The sequence below is a fragment of the Ambystoma mexicanum genome, chromosome 1q (assembly GCF_040938575.1).
Source record: "Ambystoma mexicanum isolate Mex_15411 chromosome 1q, UKY_AmexF1_1, whole genome shotgun sequence".
Taxonomy (NCBI): domain Eukaryota; kingdom Metazoa; phylum Chordata; class Amphibia; order Caudata; family Ambystomatidae; genus Ambystoma; species Ambystoma mexicanum.
Genome location: NC_090922.1, coordinates 939034602 through 939051648, shown reverse-complemented (window position 1 = coordinate 939051648; position 17047 = coordinate 939034602). Strand labels below are relative to the sequence as shown.

General features: G+C 42.0%; 1 protein-coding gene across 3 annotated transcripts in view; it reads left to right on the top strand.

Annotated features, from left to right (window-relative positions):
• Nucleotides 1-17047, top strand: part of PRKACB (protein kinase cAMP-activated catalytic subunit beta) — a 1065959-nt gene that overhangs the window by 291069 nt on the left and 757843 nt on the right. For all 3 annotated transcript variants that reach the window (XM_069641606.1, XM_069641607.1, XM_069641608.1), the window contains exon 3: nucleotides 14233-14361. In XM_069641606.1, the coding sequence (XP_069497707.1) occupies nucleotides 14233-14361 (129 nt within the window). The remainder of the gene's footprint in view (nucleotides 1-14232; nucleotides 14362-17047) is intronic.

Sequence of the window (17047 nt, the reverse complement as noted above, 5' to 3'; positions counted from 1 at the left end):
CTACTTGGAGCTCTATTCACACTTTTACTCAGCATTACTGCATTGACACTCATTCCAAGACAGATACACAAGTGGGACAAGCGGTTCTAAGACACCTGTTTGCTCATGACCCTTCTCACATCCCACCTCCTTCTTCGGGTACTGCTCGCTAATCTATGCACAGCATGTGATCTAAGCAGATTCCACAAGCCTCAGAAGGGATACATTACTCACCGTAATCGTATTTCTGATGCTTGTATCTGCTTAGATTCACATGCGACCCACCCTTCCTCCCCTCCGAGAGAAGGCGCATGATTGCTTGTAGTCTTACCTTTCTGTCTATCTGCTTGGATTATCTGTACTCACGCTACTCCTCATGCTTCCTCATGTCAGAAAAAATACAATCTGGGGATCCTAGACGCGTGAGGGATCTTGGGTACAGTGGACGTCACACTAGGGATAGTATTACTGGCACGCCTGTGTCGACGCCCATTTTCGAGTTTCGAAAAACAAACTGTAATACTCCGCAGCTTCCACTAGATGTCGGCCTATGCACAGCATGTGAATCTAAGCAGATACAAGCATCAGAAATACGATTACGGTGAGTAATGTATCCCATACAGAAGTGAGAGTTTAGAGCATGAGGTGAGTCCGAATTTACCATTGTAGAATTTTGGAACTAAATTGAGGAGGCTATCTAATCATTTTTTGAAGTAGGATATAACTTTTAAAACTTAAATCTTATGGTTTGATGTGGTAAATCTATATATTAATATGAAATGTATAATTGTTTTTATGAAATAATTATTTTGAACAATTGTAACTAAGTCGACTCAGTTTGTATTTCCTTGTTTGTTCTTTCCAAATATGCACGTATACCAAATGTATGTTTTTATCACTTGATATCACTGATCTCCTCCCATTTCTTCTAGGCTTTGCCTTCATTCCAATTTTCTGTTCATGCATTCTGGTTAATACATGAACCATGAATATCGTCCATGCTTCTTGACAACAGAAACAAACAAAAAACTGTTGAAAAAGAAAAGGGGGGTATTAACCACAATATGCTTAAAATAAAGCCAATGGTGTGTTTATAAAAAGAAATGGAGCTTGTGTTTGAAAGAGAGGGTGCAAAAAATGTGTTAAAAAAAGATTAATTGGACAGCAATAAACCAACTTGTCAAGGGGTATATGATGCAAAAAAAAAATCAGTGGATACATGTTGTGATAAATAGCTAATTCACAAGGTGTAATTGCATCATTTGATACGCATGGAGGCTAGCAGTTTGCGGTACCAGCAGCACAAAAATAAACATCCTTGTTTTAGAGTAGATGATCTTGGAATTCATTTGAGTTAACCACAAAGTAAGATTCTGGTCGTTGAGAAGTAAATGCAATGAACGCTGAGTGACGCAAGACTCTAATACTGGCATTGGAGAAAGGCTTTGTTGATATTTATTGTGCTTTTTCATGGCATCACATGAATGCCTTGCGTAGAAAGAATGTTTAACTGCGCTGTCCACTCACAACACGACCAGGGATGTGATTTTTGCGGCTGCGTCTAATTACATCAATTTCTCACAAGATGGCGGATGGGAACAAGTGTGCTTCACACACCCTTATTGTTTTGAAATGTAAGGTACGCTGCCTGGAAAAAAAGCTTAATATATCGATATATGGCACCCTTGGAAAGAATTGTAGGTGTTGGAGGATTTGGATCCCTGATTGATGAATTTCGTCCCCAACACCACTGAAAGTTTCTGGCGATGCCCTGGGATTTTCTGGTGTGCCGAAACCTCTTCATAGCATTCCTTTGAGTCGAGCCCCTTCAGGAGGTGGCCATTGACTGGCAATGGGAGCAATTTCCTCTATTTGCAGATTAGGGGATTTGATGGCACTATGTTGCAGACCGTCTTAATTTAAAGTTCTGCCAGATATTCTGTGACCTCTGGGTCCTGGATTTCTGCTAAAGATTTGTTCATCTTATTCATGGTCCAGGAAGTGGTACTTCCTTCTCTTTGCCTTGATCGTATATCTGAGGTAGAGAATAGTTTATATTTGTTGGACGTTGGAATTGATGCCCTCATTTACTTTGAAATAACTGAGGTGTTATGCTGGCGTTTTATCTTTTGGTAAATCTTGTATGGGTCGTAAATCGTCCATTGTGATCAGTAATTTCCAAGTATTATGGGGTGACGGGTGTGCCTCTTCCTCCATTGGTACAGGCTTGCGGTGAAGCAGGCTTGCTGCAACATTGGCTGAAGATTTTGAGACACCACTAAAAAGAGCGAATTGAAAACACCAGTGTGTTTCCAAATTTTCTGTAAAGAGTAACAAGATTAAAAACACCATCAAGAAACATTGGAACATCTTTAGAAATGACAAAAGGGTACAGAACTTATTTGATCAACCTCCAGTGTTTGCCATGCAGCGCAGCAGGAATCTGCGAGACGAATTGGTTCGTACAAGACCCCCTTTGAAAGAACCGATTACACAACGAACTGCAACATTCCCCTGCCTTCATTTTACTAATTGTAATATGGTAATCAAGGGGAACATTGTATACCATCCACGTACAGGCCAAAAGATTTTCCTCTGAACCTTTGATACTTGCGACAGCATAAACATTATCTATGGTATAAAGTGCCCATGTGGAAAACGTTATGTAGGCCAGTCCACTAGAGCAGCAAGAATTTGCTGGAATGAGCACCGTTCCTGCATCCGGTATGCAAATCCTAATTCAGCAGTGTCTCGTCACTGGATTGAAAAACGGCATAACTTGACAAAAATCAGGTTTTTGATCCTTGAAGTACTGACCAAAGTCAACCCATGTGAAGATCTGGGCCTGCGGCTCAACAGGAGAGAAACATTTTGGATTGACAGGCTTGGGAGTTTGGTCCCAAACGGTCTCAATGAGGAGATTAATTATCACTGTTATATTTGAATGTACATGTATCTTTTGATGTGGTTTGGTTTTCTCTCATTTACCTATATACTTACCCTCTTATATGTCTTTGTTGTCTTTCACTTCTCGTTACATTACTATGATGGTTTCTTTTGTATACAAGTATTGTTGCCATGTGGGTTAAGAAAAGATACCTAGGTCGTACATCGTGGACATTCTGTCTGGGACCCAAGGTGACACCGTGTGATGCCACCTCCCGCGACTCGGATACCTCTTGATTACTGATGCACCTACCTATATATTATATATCCACCCTAACTGACATTGACACTCCACCCTATATTCATTTTTCTTTTGTGATTGACTCCGACTGGCTTGCACATGCCAGTTGAGTATTTCTATTATGTTCATGGTTTTTTCCAGTTCGTGGATTACTCATTTTATTTTCTTCACCCGTCTATAGTACTTGGTAATTATTTTCTTTTGCAATCTGACTCTGAATTACTGTATTAGCAGTGATGAGTCCCCGTTGCACCGTAACGCGCCAAACATTGACGCGATGCGAGTACGAGGCTTTAACAGCACCGCTACCATGGCAACGGCTTTACACAGCGTTGCGATTGACCGACTCGGCGTCAGCTCTGCAAGCAGCACAGACACGACAGGTATGCATTACGCAGCTCTTTTTCACTTTTGAGAATCCAGCACCCAGCGCTGGTATGTTTTATTGATTCTGACTCCATATCTACCCACAGAACGTTACACGCGTTCCTGCCCTTTGTTGATCTGGCGTACTCCCGAACGCACTTTGTGACTACACATACGGCATTAGTACTGATTCTTTACCTACGGGCTTGACACTCTTCAGGTAAACGGCATTCTTATTTGATTTGACACTGACCAACAGGCAAACTGTCTTTGATTTTCACTCGTGTGTATTTTTTTTCTGTTTTCTTGTCCTCCGGTATTCCAAACCTCACCTGAATCTACCTATGTTTGGTATGTTACCATGTTTATTTTTATTTTATTACATTGATTGTTTTCACTAATGTACACTTTATATGTTTGCAATAACATAGACTTGCCCCGACGAAGGAGAACACTCTCCGAAATGCATTGGCACAATAAGTCTGTTTAAACAAGAGATGTGCTAGCTGCTTCCTCGCTAAGAATCAATTAGTGACTTTGCCTGGAAAGAATTAATCTTGATAAAATATTATCCTTTGAAACACAACAAGGACTCTGACAATTTTTGAAATTTGCCATGTTCCATTTATATATTAGGTTCCAATAATTTTGAACATTTCTATAATTATTTCATAACCCAGTTTGGGTACAATGGAGAGTGGCTGTGTGACTGGGTTTGCAATCTAGTCTCCGTCCTCACATTTACCAAGTAAGGAACACCCGCATATGAGTGGAAGTGATACTAAAAGTTATTTTGAACTATCCGAAAGCAACAAAAGCGATATTGGTCAAAACCAAATGACTGTGATATCAAGCATGCAAGTTTGTTGAGAACCCAGCAAACCGATGCAGCAATATTATTAAAAGCTAATATATTCAACCATTGCCCAAGCAATGGGAAATTAAAACCAAGGCAGTTCAAATGCAACAAATATTGCCAAAGGCAAAAGGGGACTAATGAAAGCTCCAAAGGTTGTGAAGCTTGTTACCATATTTTGAGAAGCATATAACAGAAGCTGGCATAAACCCACATTGCCAAAGCCATGGAAGAAGTAGAATAAGATCCAATCCTTTTTCAGAATTTGGTCACTTACACAGTGGGGAAACAATAGTGCCAAGTAGCCTGCCCTTCACAAAAGGTTATTCAGAAGGGGAGGAGCATAATTTGTGGAGGAGTATTAAAGAGCACCAATGTGAATTTTGTTTTCCCTCAAAGTTGCTAAAGGTTTGATGTTGCAAACCAGTGAACACTGTGAAGCTGTTGTAAAGCTGTTGAGTTGATCCAAACCACAGAAGCACTTTCTGTTGGCGAATCGCTGTTCGGGTAGGGGATTATGCCCGAATGGGAAAACCCTTTGAATTTGTAGGCCTGGCAAAGGAGTGAACCAGGTAGAAGTTGATGAAGTGCTGTAAAGTAGTGCTAACAAAGACAATTTATGTTGCTTGCAGTGCTGAAGAAAGAACTGTATAAATATTCTGTAGAGCAGTTGGAATTCTTCAAAAATATTCAGTTGGGTCAAACATCCTGACAAAGACAAATATGGTTGCTATTGACAAACTAAGAAAATATTATTTATGTGATGTGGATGATTCTGACATGTACTCTTGTTTAAGGAAGAGGAAGAAGCTTCTATTTGCTTTGTTGATTCACTGGAGTGTTGGGACTTTCTCTTGTCAAGTTAGAGTCACAAAGAACTGTATTGGAACGTTGTTACAAACCAGAATTTCCTTATTTCTTTTTGGAACTGTGGAGCATAATCTTGCTTGGATCTGGGGAAGAGGAATTCAGCCAGAGTATAAGGAGACACTGATGTCCTATTACAAATTCAATAGTTAGATTTTTTTTTTGTTGCCTTTGAACTTCCATGCATTACCTTATTGAGTTACTGTATGTATAGGTATGAGGGACAGATATTATTTGAGGCACGGAAATACTTGTCAGAATAGTGAGCCGTTTATGCAACCTTTTAATAAAATGGCATCTTTTGAAAAACCTTCAGAGTTGTCCGCCTCACATTTCTGAACCCTCACACTACCCGATATTCGCCCTGGGGTGGTACTCAGGAGAAGGGTCTCATGGGAGAAGACTCCCACCTCACGGGACAAGGACAAGCATCTAGGGACAACGCGGTACTACACCCCTCACCCAACACCCCTCCCTACTGTGTAGACCCCAATACCTTACCCAACACTTCCATGTACCTCTGCAAAACTGATGATTTAACAACTACTGATAGTAGAACCAAGTATCGCTGCAATGCCTGGAAGACTGACAAAACTAAAGGTACTGAAACAAGGTGGCTTACGGGAAGCATGAGGAGTACCACAGAGCCCCTAACAACAATGATTGATGTTCTGCAAGGGTGGCACAAGCCCTATAATAAGGATATTGAAGGACACAGCTTCTTCTAACGTGGAAGTCCGAAGTCTGTGGCAGCTACCCAGGAGATTCAAACTGGGAGATGGGAGCGAGATGGCGAGACATCACCGAAGCATAAGATGAGCCGGCAGGAGGCAGACTCCTACCGGGATTGACGAGGAAGTGCCAGTCCCACACCGGGTATGAAGTGCTGTTCCCGGAAGGAAGCAAGAGGACGAGACGTTGCCAATGCAGAAACAGGAAGGCTAGCGGAGCTGCTGGTGATGGTTGGTCAGAATAGAAGAGGACTGCAGAGGCTTGCAAGAAGAACCACAGATCCTGGAAGAACCGGTGATGCATCCTGCTTGGGAAGTGGGTAATTCGGGAGACAAAAACATAGCCTCGGGGATAAAATCTCTCATCCCAGTGGGAACCTAGATGCTACTGACCATAATGGAAGGGTCTGGGACCTGCAGACAAACGCAAAGAGAGTCTCCCTTGTGCTGTGGTCAAGTAAAGCCACTGACCACCAGTGAAGGGTCGTGAACCCAATAACAAAAACGTAATGCAAGTCGTCTTTGTTGCATTACCCTGGAAGGAAAGGTCTGCCAAATAAAGTAGTAAAAAGATATGGGTTTGGGGACTAGCACCCACAAGGGAAGATGGGTATACATCTTCTTCCTCTGGGTAGTACCTGGCAGGAGAGTGAACCAGGTCTTCCAGAACAAACCAGTAGATGGTTGAACTGTGAAACCAAATAAACAAGAAGGCAGGCGAAAAGAGTCTTATCCCCTGGTATTGTGAAATAAAACCTGAGGAAGGCCGGGGTAAGGTTTAGACATTTCCACTGGTGTTGGGAACTGTGAAAAATGAAGCCTGAGGAAGGCCAGGGGGAAGAGAGATATTCCCCCTGGGATAAAGTCAATTTTTCTGATGCAGAATGTTAGAGGATCAGTAATTCTTTTTCTTTGTGAAGTACTAAAACCACAGGAAGGGAGTAATTCCCCCTGGTGAGGAACTTGTAACTAGAGCGGTCACCCCCAGTGCAGGAGGAGGGAGTCATTCTCCTGGACCAAGAACATTGGTGCAACCTTTGAGTTAAGTTATTAAGTGTAAGGCGCAGAGTAGGGCCGTTTTGACAGTGGACTCCTTATATTCCAAAGACATCCTGACAGACACATTAGCAATTCAGTTGAGGCATGGAAACTCCCTCCTAGAAGTAGGGAAAGATGGGTTTTCTCTTTATTTTAATACTGAATAAAAGTCCTCTGCAATCACTATGCCACATGTGTGTCAGTCACCTCCTTTTACAACCTTACAATGGTTAAATCATCTTGGTCTAATTTTTTCCCCTGTAAAGTGAGTAAATCCTTAAGTATAATCTTGTTCAAAAGGGCTCCATCATTCGTACAAATGGACAGTGGCAGTGGTCCTATTCGTAGCTGATCAGTTAGCGGGGATAAGCCACTTTTGTAATATTAGAGCTGTGTTGTTGTTCCTGGGAAAACGCCCAATAATACACGCAGAAACATCTGCTCTGCTACTGCAATGGTTGATACATCAGATTGCCCCATAAACATCAATATTGTGCAATCCCCCCAGACTGACTTATATGCCTTAAATGTGGGAAACATTGCCCCACCACCCATAAGAGCTCTGCATCTGCCTGCATCAACAAGGTTACTTTCGTAGTATGAACCAACCAGTTATTTTCATCACAAAATCTCACACCCAGATAATCCAAATAGTTATTGTGTTTGTTTGTTCCCAGGCTTTACAAAAAGTGACAAAAGCTTCAGTTTGGTCATATAGATGGATTATAATATCCAGGAGATCAAAATATCTATCGCAAGGTCGTAGAGAATTGACCAAAATAGGTCTGTTCAATAGGTCAAAGGTCGCTGATCGGCCCATTAAGGTTAGGTACAGTGCTCCTCTCTTCACCTCAATATTTATAGTAAGCTAACGGTGTAAGCACTGCTCCATTGTGCTGTAGGACTTATGAAAGCCCAGGTGGGTGTCGGGCATGATCTTCTTCTCTTCAATGCAGGTTGAGTTTTTCTGCCAATGCCTTTCCTAATATTTTAGATGAAACATTGCTTAGGGCAATTGTATTTGTTTTTTTTATTGTTGTATTTAGATAGCACTTACGCGCTTTATAAAGAAATAATTATGGCTCATATGAACAATCAGGGGGGAAAGTTGTTTATCTTTGAGATGAGATTTAAAGTGGGATGAGATAGAAGTGAACGAGGGAGAGCATTCCAGTGCTTGGGAGCAAGTGGGAAGACGGAACGAAAACAGGACGAGGCACAAGGAGGGCGATTAACAACCAGGAAATAGAGGTTGAGAACAGAGAGGATGAGGGGAAGAATAGAGCGAAACAAGAGAATACAAATAAGGAGGTGCTAAACCGAGAAGGAATTTAAAAACAATATAAAGAAAGAGAAAACGAGCTTCGAAGGAGAGCCTCAAACGAATGTAAAGTTGAAGATAAAGTCACGAATGGCAAGAGTACACAAGATGCAAATTGAAGAGTGATGGACCAAAGAGGGGCAAGAAGTAGACTAGAATAGTTGAAAAGACTACGGAAGAGATTAGAAACTTGGAGGCATGTAAAGTGAGGAACCGATGGGCCTTGTGGATATTGAAAAGTTGAAAATGGCTAGACCTGAGTGATCAAGGAAATGTGAGAAGTAAAGGAGAGATGTGTCGAAGATGACACCAGATTGCGGGAAATATTGTGTTAAACAATTACGCGGTCCAGATTTCTAATTACAGCTTTTCAAGTCTCCTGGTTCTCCACCCAGGCATGGAGCCTTGCAAGAACGCAATCCTTTAATTGCCATCTGCCCTTCTGATAGGCAAATACTATTTGCTAGTGAGTTTAATGGAGAAAGAGAGGTTGGGTCCCTTTCTGTTGTCCTCCTATTGGAACAGCCATAGGCTTTTACATAGTGATGAAAACATTCAGTTCCGTAAATATTTCCTTCCTGTGATCCGGTACCCATGCAACTATCAAGGTTGTCTGCAAGATTAGTAACCCAAACACCCAAGTGGTATTCTATTTAGTCTGTGTTAGAAAAATGTTCTGGCGTGTCAAGTAAAAAGAATCTTTCAAACAGATTAATCAAACATACAAAGCCCTGTACGGTCAGGCTCCCCTTTACTTCAGAAATTGCCTTAAATAGAAAATGTCTATTCTTCCAAGCATGCTAAAATGTGTTGTGCCATGATAGTTCCATCCTACCAACGAGATAAGCGGCTGAGTCAGTCCTTTTTGGTAGCAGCGGACACCGTGCAATCCTCTCCCTGAAATGATTTGATACAGATAATTTCAGGGAGCAAATCGAAACATACCTTGTTCATGTTAGATAGCCTTTGCTTATTAGCACAATACAAATACGAAATGGAAATGGCCAGAACTGAGTAATCCCCATTAAGCCAAAGCTCCTTGTCCATAGTGTCCTTATTCACAACCTGCCCTGCCTTCCTTTGATTTTGCGACAGTAGTGCCCAACCTCTGTTCTATCAGGAAGTCCTGACATTGCCCATTCCTCTTGGTGGTCCAGCTTAGGGGGTGGATTAGAGGGGAGTGGTTATTTTTTCTTATTTTGCTCCAGAAAAACAAAACCTTTTTCCCTAGTGAAGGACCAGGAACAGGAAAAAATATTTACTAAAGGGTATTACCTAATGTAAACTAGGCATTATATAGAATGTGTGGCAGTATACAAACCTGATAAACCTGATGGGCCCAACAACTTGGGCCCTCACTTCTATACCTTACCTTGCCCGTGGATGTGACAGATAAATTAGTAAGCAATTGGATTTATACCATAGCTTTTGCCCATCAGAAGTATCAATGTCGGTGTAGGACTATAGGAAACAGATGTTTTAAGTGGACTGATTAACTTTTTGCTTTTTTCCCCCCTTTAGTTTTAAGGATCTCTGGCTTATTTTGTGGTCTGAGGGACTCGTACTGAAGTCCCCATGCCACTGCAACCCTGTTTAATTATATGGTCCCATCTAGGGTAAATCGTACGGATCCTAGAACTGGGCTGCATTTTAAAAATTCCATATTGGCCCTACCCTAATTTAATTACCCTAAATTTGTTTTAAAATGTAGGCTGGTGTCGGGTGTAATTTTAATTTTGGCTTCACCAGGGATGCTGTCAATAAGTAGACCAGTGTTTTGGTAGCGATTGGGGTACTAATGTTTTTCTTGGTGATCCAATTTTTTTTTTATGCCCTCCTCTCAGCCACTTTGTTTTTGGCTGTTCCTTTGATTAGGGAGATGAGGCGAGGGAGATGTCTGTAGTGCAAACACGGGCACACCAAGAGCCCTACCCTGCACCCTCTGCTGTGGTTTGGGCTGGTTTAGGCTAACGCATGGCCCTAGAAAAGTCGATACACATACTGTGTGGGTGGACCTGGGTATTTGACGGTATTTAGGGCCAGTCTGCTTAGCTGGCTGCCAAAATGTATGAGTGAGTGCTCTTGTGTGTCATTGGAGTGCTCATGAGTGTTTGGATATATTTTGGGGAGATACTACCCTTGCCTGAATTTAGCTTCAGTTATGCTGTGATTTTGATAAGTTGCTTACTTGCCTACTGGAGAATGTTCACCTGAAAGCTGCTGCTGTGGTAATTTTAGGGTCCGGTTTGGCCATACTTAGTGGGTCCTGTGCCAGTTTCCTGTGCTCTGATTTTCATTTTTGTCTGCTGGATCTCCTTCCTGGGCTGTCCTCATCCTCTGCCTAGTGGTCCTTTATTGGCTGTCTGGGACCATTTCTTGGCTGTTATATTGCAGTCTTCCTGAATTACTGTCTTGGTTGGGCACCTTCGGGTAGGAAGCTACATTCGTCCAGATGGGTGGTGGGACACCACTATCCCACCTGTCCTGTTCGTCTGGGCCATCCTGGATCACCTTCACTGTTTTTTTGCTTAGGACTCTTCTACTTGTTGATGGCCCCCCCTTTGTCCGCCGAGCAGGCATACAGTTCCTCCACCTGCCAGAATCCATCTTCTCCACTGTTTGTACTCCTGCTTGTTGGGGTCCTTCCCTAGGGGAAGGCAGATTGTTCATGTTTTGGATAACTAGGGTCGTCGTTGGTCCAGGGTTCAAGTCCCTGGATGGCTGGGTCCTGTAACTTGACCTGCAAGAGAAGATGTATACACACAGCATTATTTTGCCGTCCGTGAGCTGTGTTTTTGGGAACTGCCACCATGAGTACTTGGCTCTGGACCCTGGGATGGTGGGTTATTAGAGATGATTACCCCCAGGTGTTATCGTAGTCTGTGGTTGTCAGTTTTTGTTGGTCTCCACCTACTGCCTTTTGCTGTGGACATCCAATGGCATGTATTCTGCTGTGATTAGCTTCCTGGTCTCCTGGGTCTTGAACCGGGGACTGGAACTCTTCTTGAGGGTCTCCTTTGTGTAAGCAAGGCATGGCAACAATAGTAAGACAGGCGCAAGTGACCACAGTTCAAGACTATAACAAGGGTGTGATAAACACCTATCTAATCCTAAATCTACAAATGGGAGCAAGCTACGACCAACAAATAATAATAATGCAGTCCTAGTGGAGTCTCGTCAAAATAAAACGGCCTATACTAAAAAGAACTATTGCCAATCTTTACCGCTAAATACAAGTAGTGTAGGGTAGTGTTCATGAAAAAGAGAAGTGTTCAAAACATGATATGTTGGAATATTCAGGCCATTGGCCTCCTTTCCCTATGTTTTTAGGACGGGGCAAGGTGGTTCACTAGAGCATAGCACGCTCTCGAGCTTCTTCGGCACAAGGACACGGTTCCATTACCAACATCAGGGCCTTCTGTACCCAAGTCTCTTAAGTTATCAAAGTCTCTTGATGTAGAGGACCTGATGTACAAAAATAAACAAAAAAGTTCCTTTCCTTTTACAAGCACTCGAGTTAGGTGATTCATCTTTCACTCTGGATCCCCCACTTCTTGGCTCAGATCCCCTTCTCCAGTGTTCTGAGAATATCTTTTCTCAGGTGACTCACGGTATGCCCCGGATCCCCCTCAGCCAGGCCCAGATCCTTCCTCTCACACAACCAGCCTCCCTCAACCGGGCTCAGACCAATTGCAGTTCGTATTAGCTACGAAGACTTTTGAATGTGCACAGGGTTTAGCTTGACCCGTTGCAGGACTACTTTAATTTCACATTTGCCATCACTGTTGGATACCTAACGGAGACCTTCGAATGAGCACCCTTGTGGTGCCATAACACTCTGTATATGGTATCTATCTTGACTTCAAAATTTCAGTCACTCCCTGGATGCTCAATTAGATTTGCATTGGTCATCACATATGCTTCACACACTGTTTCTTCAGATTGCTTCATACAAAGTTGCTGCTTGCAACCTTGGTTCTAACACAGACCGGTCTGCTATCAGTCTCCTCGACTCACCGGCTTTGCTGACTTTACAGGCACTGCTTTGTTGTAGTAGCCAAGGACAATACCGTAGCGGCAATCGCTCCTACTCACCTTGGCTATCGACGTGGGAGAGTCCTGGGTACCTCAGACACACAAAGCACCTTTCTTCAGCTTTAATTCCGGGTCTTATATTTCTTATTCTGGTTGGCTTGTGAAAGAAGCGGTTTTCCTCCGAAAAGATCAAGCGCACTTCCCTCCTTGCAACCCTCTCTGGTCTTGCCATCTTTCTCCTCGTATTAAACGGCCATCTCGGAACTGCTGCTTCCTAATGTGTTTTGCCTTGCTCAGAGTGTGCTTTCATGTTCCACCATTCATCCTTTTGGTGAAGTGTGATGGATGTCAGCTGTGTGTAATTATCAGTAGTTGCCTGACACTCTGCCTGACCCTTTTGTTGGGACATGTCGGGTATACGGCTTGGGGGGGTTAGTCTGCTATCTCTCACAGTGAGCTATCCGTGAGAAAGTGTTCCTGTCGGGAAAGGGGATGCGGTGGAGTTGAGTTGGTAGGCTGGGGAAAGGTGTTACAGGGAAGGGGATACCATGTCTCCCCATACGGTGTGCCACTTCTCAAAGATCCAGGTGATCCTCCCGCACTGGTCCACCCCCAGGAACTGGATCCAAAAGCGATGGCCCGTGTCCTGGCCACCTGGATGACAGATCCCCGAGGACTAGCCGGTGAGACACCTTCTGGTTTTTCACATTTGGCAGCCCAAAGAGTAGGTTGCTGCTTTCTCCGCAACTCTGGGCTGTGAAGTCTTACTTGACTTTTCCCCACAACTGTGGTAGTGCCTACAGGCTTTGACAATTAATATCTCTAAAAATTACTTGGGTATCTGGAGTTTTAGGACAAAGACTTTGAATGTTACCATATACTTGTATTTCTAAACTCTTATTTCTCTGATTGTTTATGGGAAATGCTTGGTTACATTGTGTAACTGTTTATTGAACTTGTTGTATCTATTTTGTAAGTGTGTAATAATAAAACCATATGGGACTAGTACACAGAAGCTCAATCTAAACCTAATTTTTGATTGCCCTTGCGGCATGGGTGTTGAAGCATGAAACCCTTTTTACTTTTAGGTGCTCTAATAAGATTTTTGGTATGCATTTGCATGATTTGTTACTCTGCACTAGAGGTTTAGGACTGCTGTGACTGTTTTATGTATGCCATTGTAGGTCCTGATGATTATTGCATTAATGCATGTTTTTATTATATAGGGTACCTTTTTTCTTCCCACCCGTACCCTTATTTTGTGCGTATCACTAGTTACTGGTCAACACATTTAATTCTAAAGCAGTTTTGGTTTTTACTCACCGTTACTGTTTTTATACCTGGGCTTTGTTGATACTATGTGTTTGGGTTATGTATTTGCTTATTTGAACTAATAGAGATTCTTTGGGTGATTTATTTTGTATGTTTTTCAGCATATCCGTGTAGTGTATTCTTTCTGGGTAACTGTGGGAATTTACTGTACTTCACTATCAAAATGCCTTCCTTGAGTTGAGCCTGACTGCTATGTCATAGCTATCAATATGGAGAGTCTGGTATTTTTTTTGGTTGGTAAGCTACTTTATCATTGGGTTAGATGGTTTAACATCCCTTGTTAGCAGGCTGTGGAAAAATCTCCCTAACAACCACATTATAAATCACCAATAAATATACATTAAAGTTGTGTTGCTTCCCTGATTCTACTAAACTTTTGTATGCCACCTTATTTGAATATTAATATTTGGGTTTACTGTGCATAGAGGAATAAATGCATCTAAACTTAATTTGCTATCTTTAGAGGATGTTCTGTTAAATATTGTGTGAGTTTGACTTTCACTTTTTTTCCCACATTCAGAATACTGCAGGCCTAGATGATTTTGACAGACAAAAAACTCTTGGCACAGGCTCATTCGGTAGAGTAATGCTGGTGAAACATAAAGGTGCAGAGCAGTATTATGCGATGAAGATACTGGATAAACAAAAGGTTGGTGAGCATGTTAAATACTGTGCATGTTGTCCTTTGTAATATTGTTTTGAGCTCAAGTTATTTCTACATGTATGTAAAATTTAAACTAGAGTATGATGACCAGTTCCATAATTTGTATTGTATTTATTTGTAAAGCGCGGACGAGCCCTGGGGCAACTGGGCCCTGGGAACTTACATCTTACACAATCAAACTGTACAGGAAAGATAATACATGTTAATGGGTGTGGCAATAGGTGGGGGGAAAACACAAACAAGTAAGTTACATAATCATATATACACAAGCGCTATAAATGTTAATATTCGCGGAGAAGATATTATACAGTTTGCAGAAGATATATACACAACAATGACAATAAGGAAGCATCATAGTAGTATATTGACATTTTTATGTGGAGGGTAGATACAGGTCATGCTGAATAAGCCAGGCCTTGTTTTGGAAGAGAGGGAAGGAAGGTTCTTCTCTTATGGAAATGGGTAGCGTATTCCAGTTTTTTGGAGCAAGAACTGGAAAACTAGCTCCACCAGCTTGTTGGTTAAACCGTGGGATGACAACACAATGTGTTTGCGCTATTCTACTGGGTCGCATGGATGAGTGGCGTGAAAAGGTGTCGCAGAGGTATGTAGGTGCCTGGTTATTAGGGCATTTGTGGGTAAATGAGAGTGATTTGAGGTCTATTCTTTGTTTAATATTGAGCCATTTGATATTCTGTCTGGTTGCAGTGATGTGCTGTTTTCTCGGGATATTGCATTCTGATCGGACAGCATTATTTTGCATGACTTGCATTTTGTTGATACTTTATTGGGATGTTCCTAAATAGAGTGCATTGCAATAGTCAAGCTTTGATAGGACTAGTGATCTTGCTACTGGATGCAGTTTGGAGTGGTCAAATAAGGTCGGCAAGCTGTAATAAACTTGCACATGTACGGTGTGGATGATGCTAAGGCATTGGTTTGTCTTGTGAGTGATGATGCTGAATTAATGTAGATTCCTAATGTTTTAACGTCATTGGCTACTTTAATGATGTTACTGTCGATATTGAAGGATTTGAAGAGGGGTCCTGATTTGTTCAATTTATTTGGAGAGCCAAGGACGAGTAGTTTGGTTTTTATAATAGTTTAAGCATAAACCGTGCTTAGCCATCCAAATTTGGATAGTACTGTATATATCGTTGAGCGTTTTACTGCCAGCAGCGTAGTCACCAGTGATAGGGATGAGTTACTGGGTGTCGTACGCGTAGTTGGTGTATATGACACCCAGATAGTCAAGTATGTCAAATAGAGGTTTGGTGAATGCGTTGTAGAGGTTGGGGGGCACAAAAGATCCCTGAGGGACTCCACAAGTAACTGGTGTAGGTGATGATGATGCAGAGGGTGAGAAGACCCTCATGGATCTATTGCTAAGGAAGGATTTGGTCCAAGCATTGGCTTGGTCGCAGAAGTGTGTGGCAAAAGTGTTTGCATAATATTTCATGGTTCTGAAGCGAAAGGGCTCTTTTCAGGAAAGTGACAATCCCAGAATCTCCACCTCTTTATAAAATGATAAACAACTAAATGAAGGGTGGCGGATGCAAGATGTTAACATGGGCAGAAAAGAAAAGATCTCCACTGGACCACATTGCGTGCTCGGAAGATCTGGTGCAGAACCCAACAAAAATAAAGAGAAAAATGGACCAGGTCGACTGGATTGAAACACAAGAACTGGCTAGGAATAACAGGCTACTTGCCCATCTTCCAATGCAGATTAAAAAAACTGCACAAAACAGAGCAAATTGTCAAGCGGTTTCCAGACAAATCACTGAGGCACGTCGTCTTAAGGGCCCGCTTAAATTTACTTCCACCAACGAAATTTGTGCCCTTGGAGGCTTATCACCAATCAGCTCATGTCGACTTTGCAAGGAAGTTTCCACAATCGAATCAGTCGGGCACCTTCTGATGACTTGCCCTGCGACCCAGAAATTCAGAAAAACATATCTTGGGCCCTTACTAGAGCCATACACCCTACGAGAAGAAGTATGATGGAGCCGCGTAGTAAGTGATGAAAAAACTTCTTGGTCAGTTGCCACGGCAAAGATCTTGCAAGCAGCTCTGGCTGAATGCACTAAAGTGGACCAACTCCAGTTACAAACTTAACTGCGCCGCAGTTTTGCGAGGTTGAACAGACCCCATGTCCCACAGATCCAGCAACTTCAAAGACTTTTTCTCTCTCTTTGACGAAATAAGAAAGGAGGAACAAGTAGTAATAAATAAGAAAGAAGACACGTAAACAAACAAATCTTCAATTTTGTAAAATCAATAAATTTGATAAAATACAAATAAAAAAATATATATATTTCATGGTTCACTAAATCAAATGCTGCTAAGTCGAGTAGTAGTAGTAAGGCAGATTTGCCTTTATCTTTTAGGATCTGAATTTGTGTCTTTAAGTCGAAAAGCGCTGTTTTAGTCCCATGTCTAGCTCTGAAGCCAGACTGTCCTAGGACTAGCAGGTTGTTAGTTTCCAAATATTGCTGTATCTGGAGGTATGCTGCACGATCCAGAATGTTTAGAAGAAACGGTACAGTCGTAATAGGTCTGTAGTTAGATGGGTTATTGGGATCCAAAGAAGGTTTTTTTTTAATAATGGAAGTACCCAAGCGTCTTTTAAGTTAGTGTGTACGGTATTGGAGTTAAAAGATGCATTAAT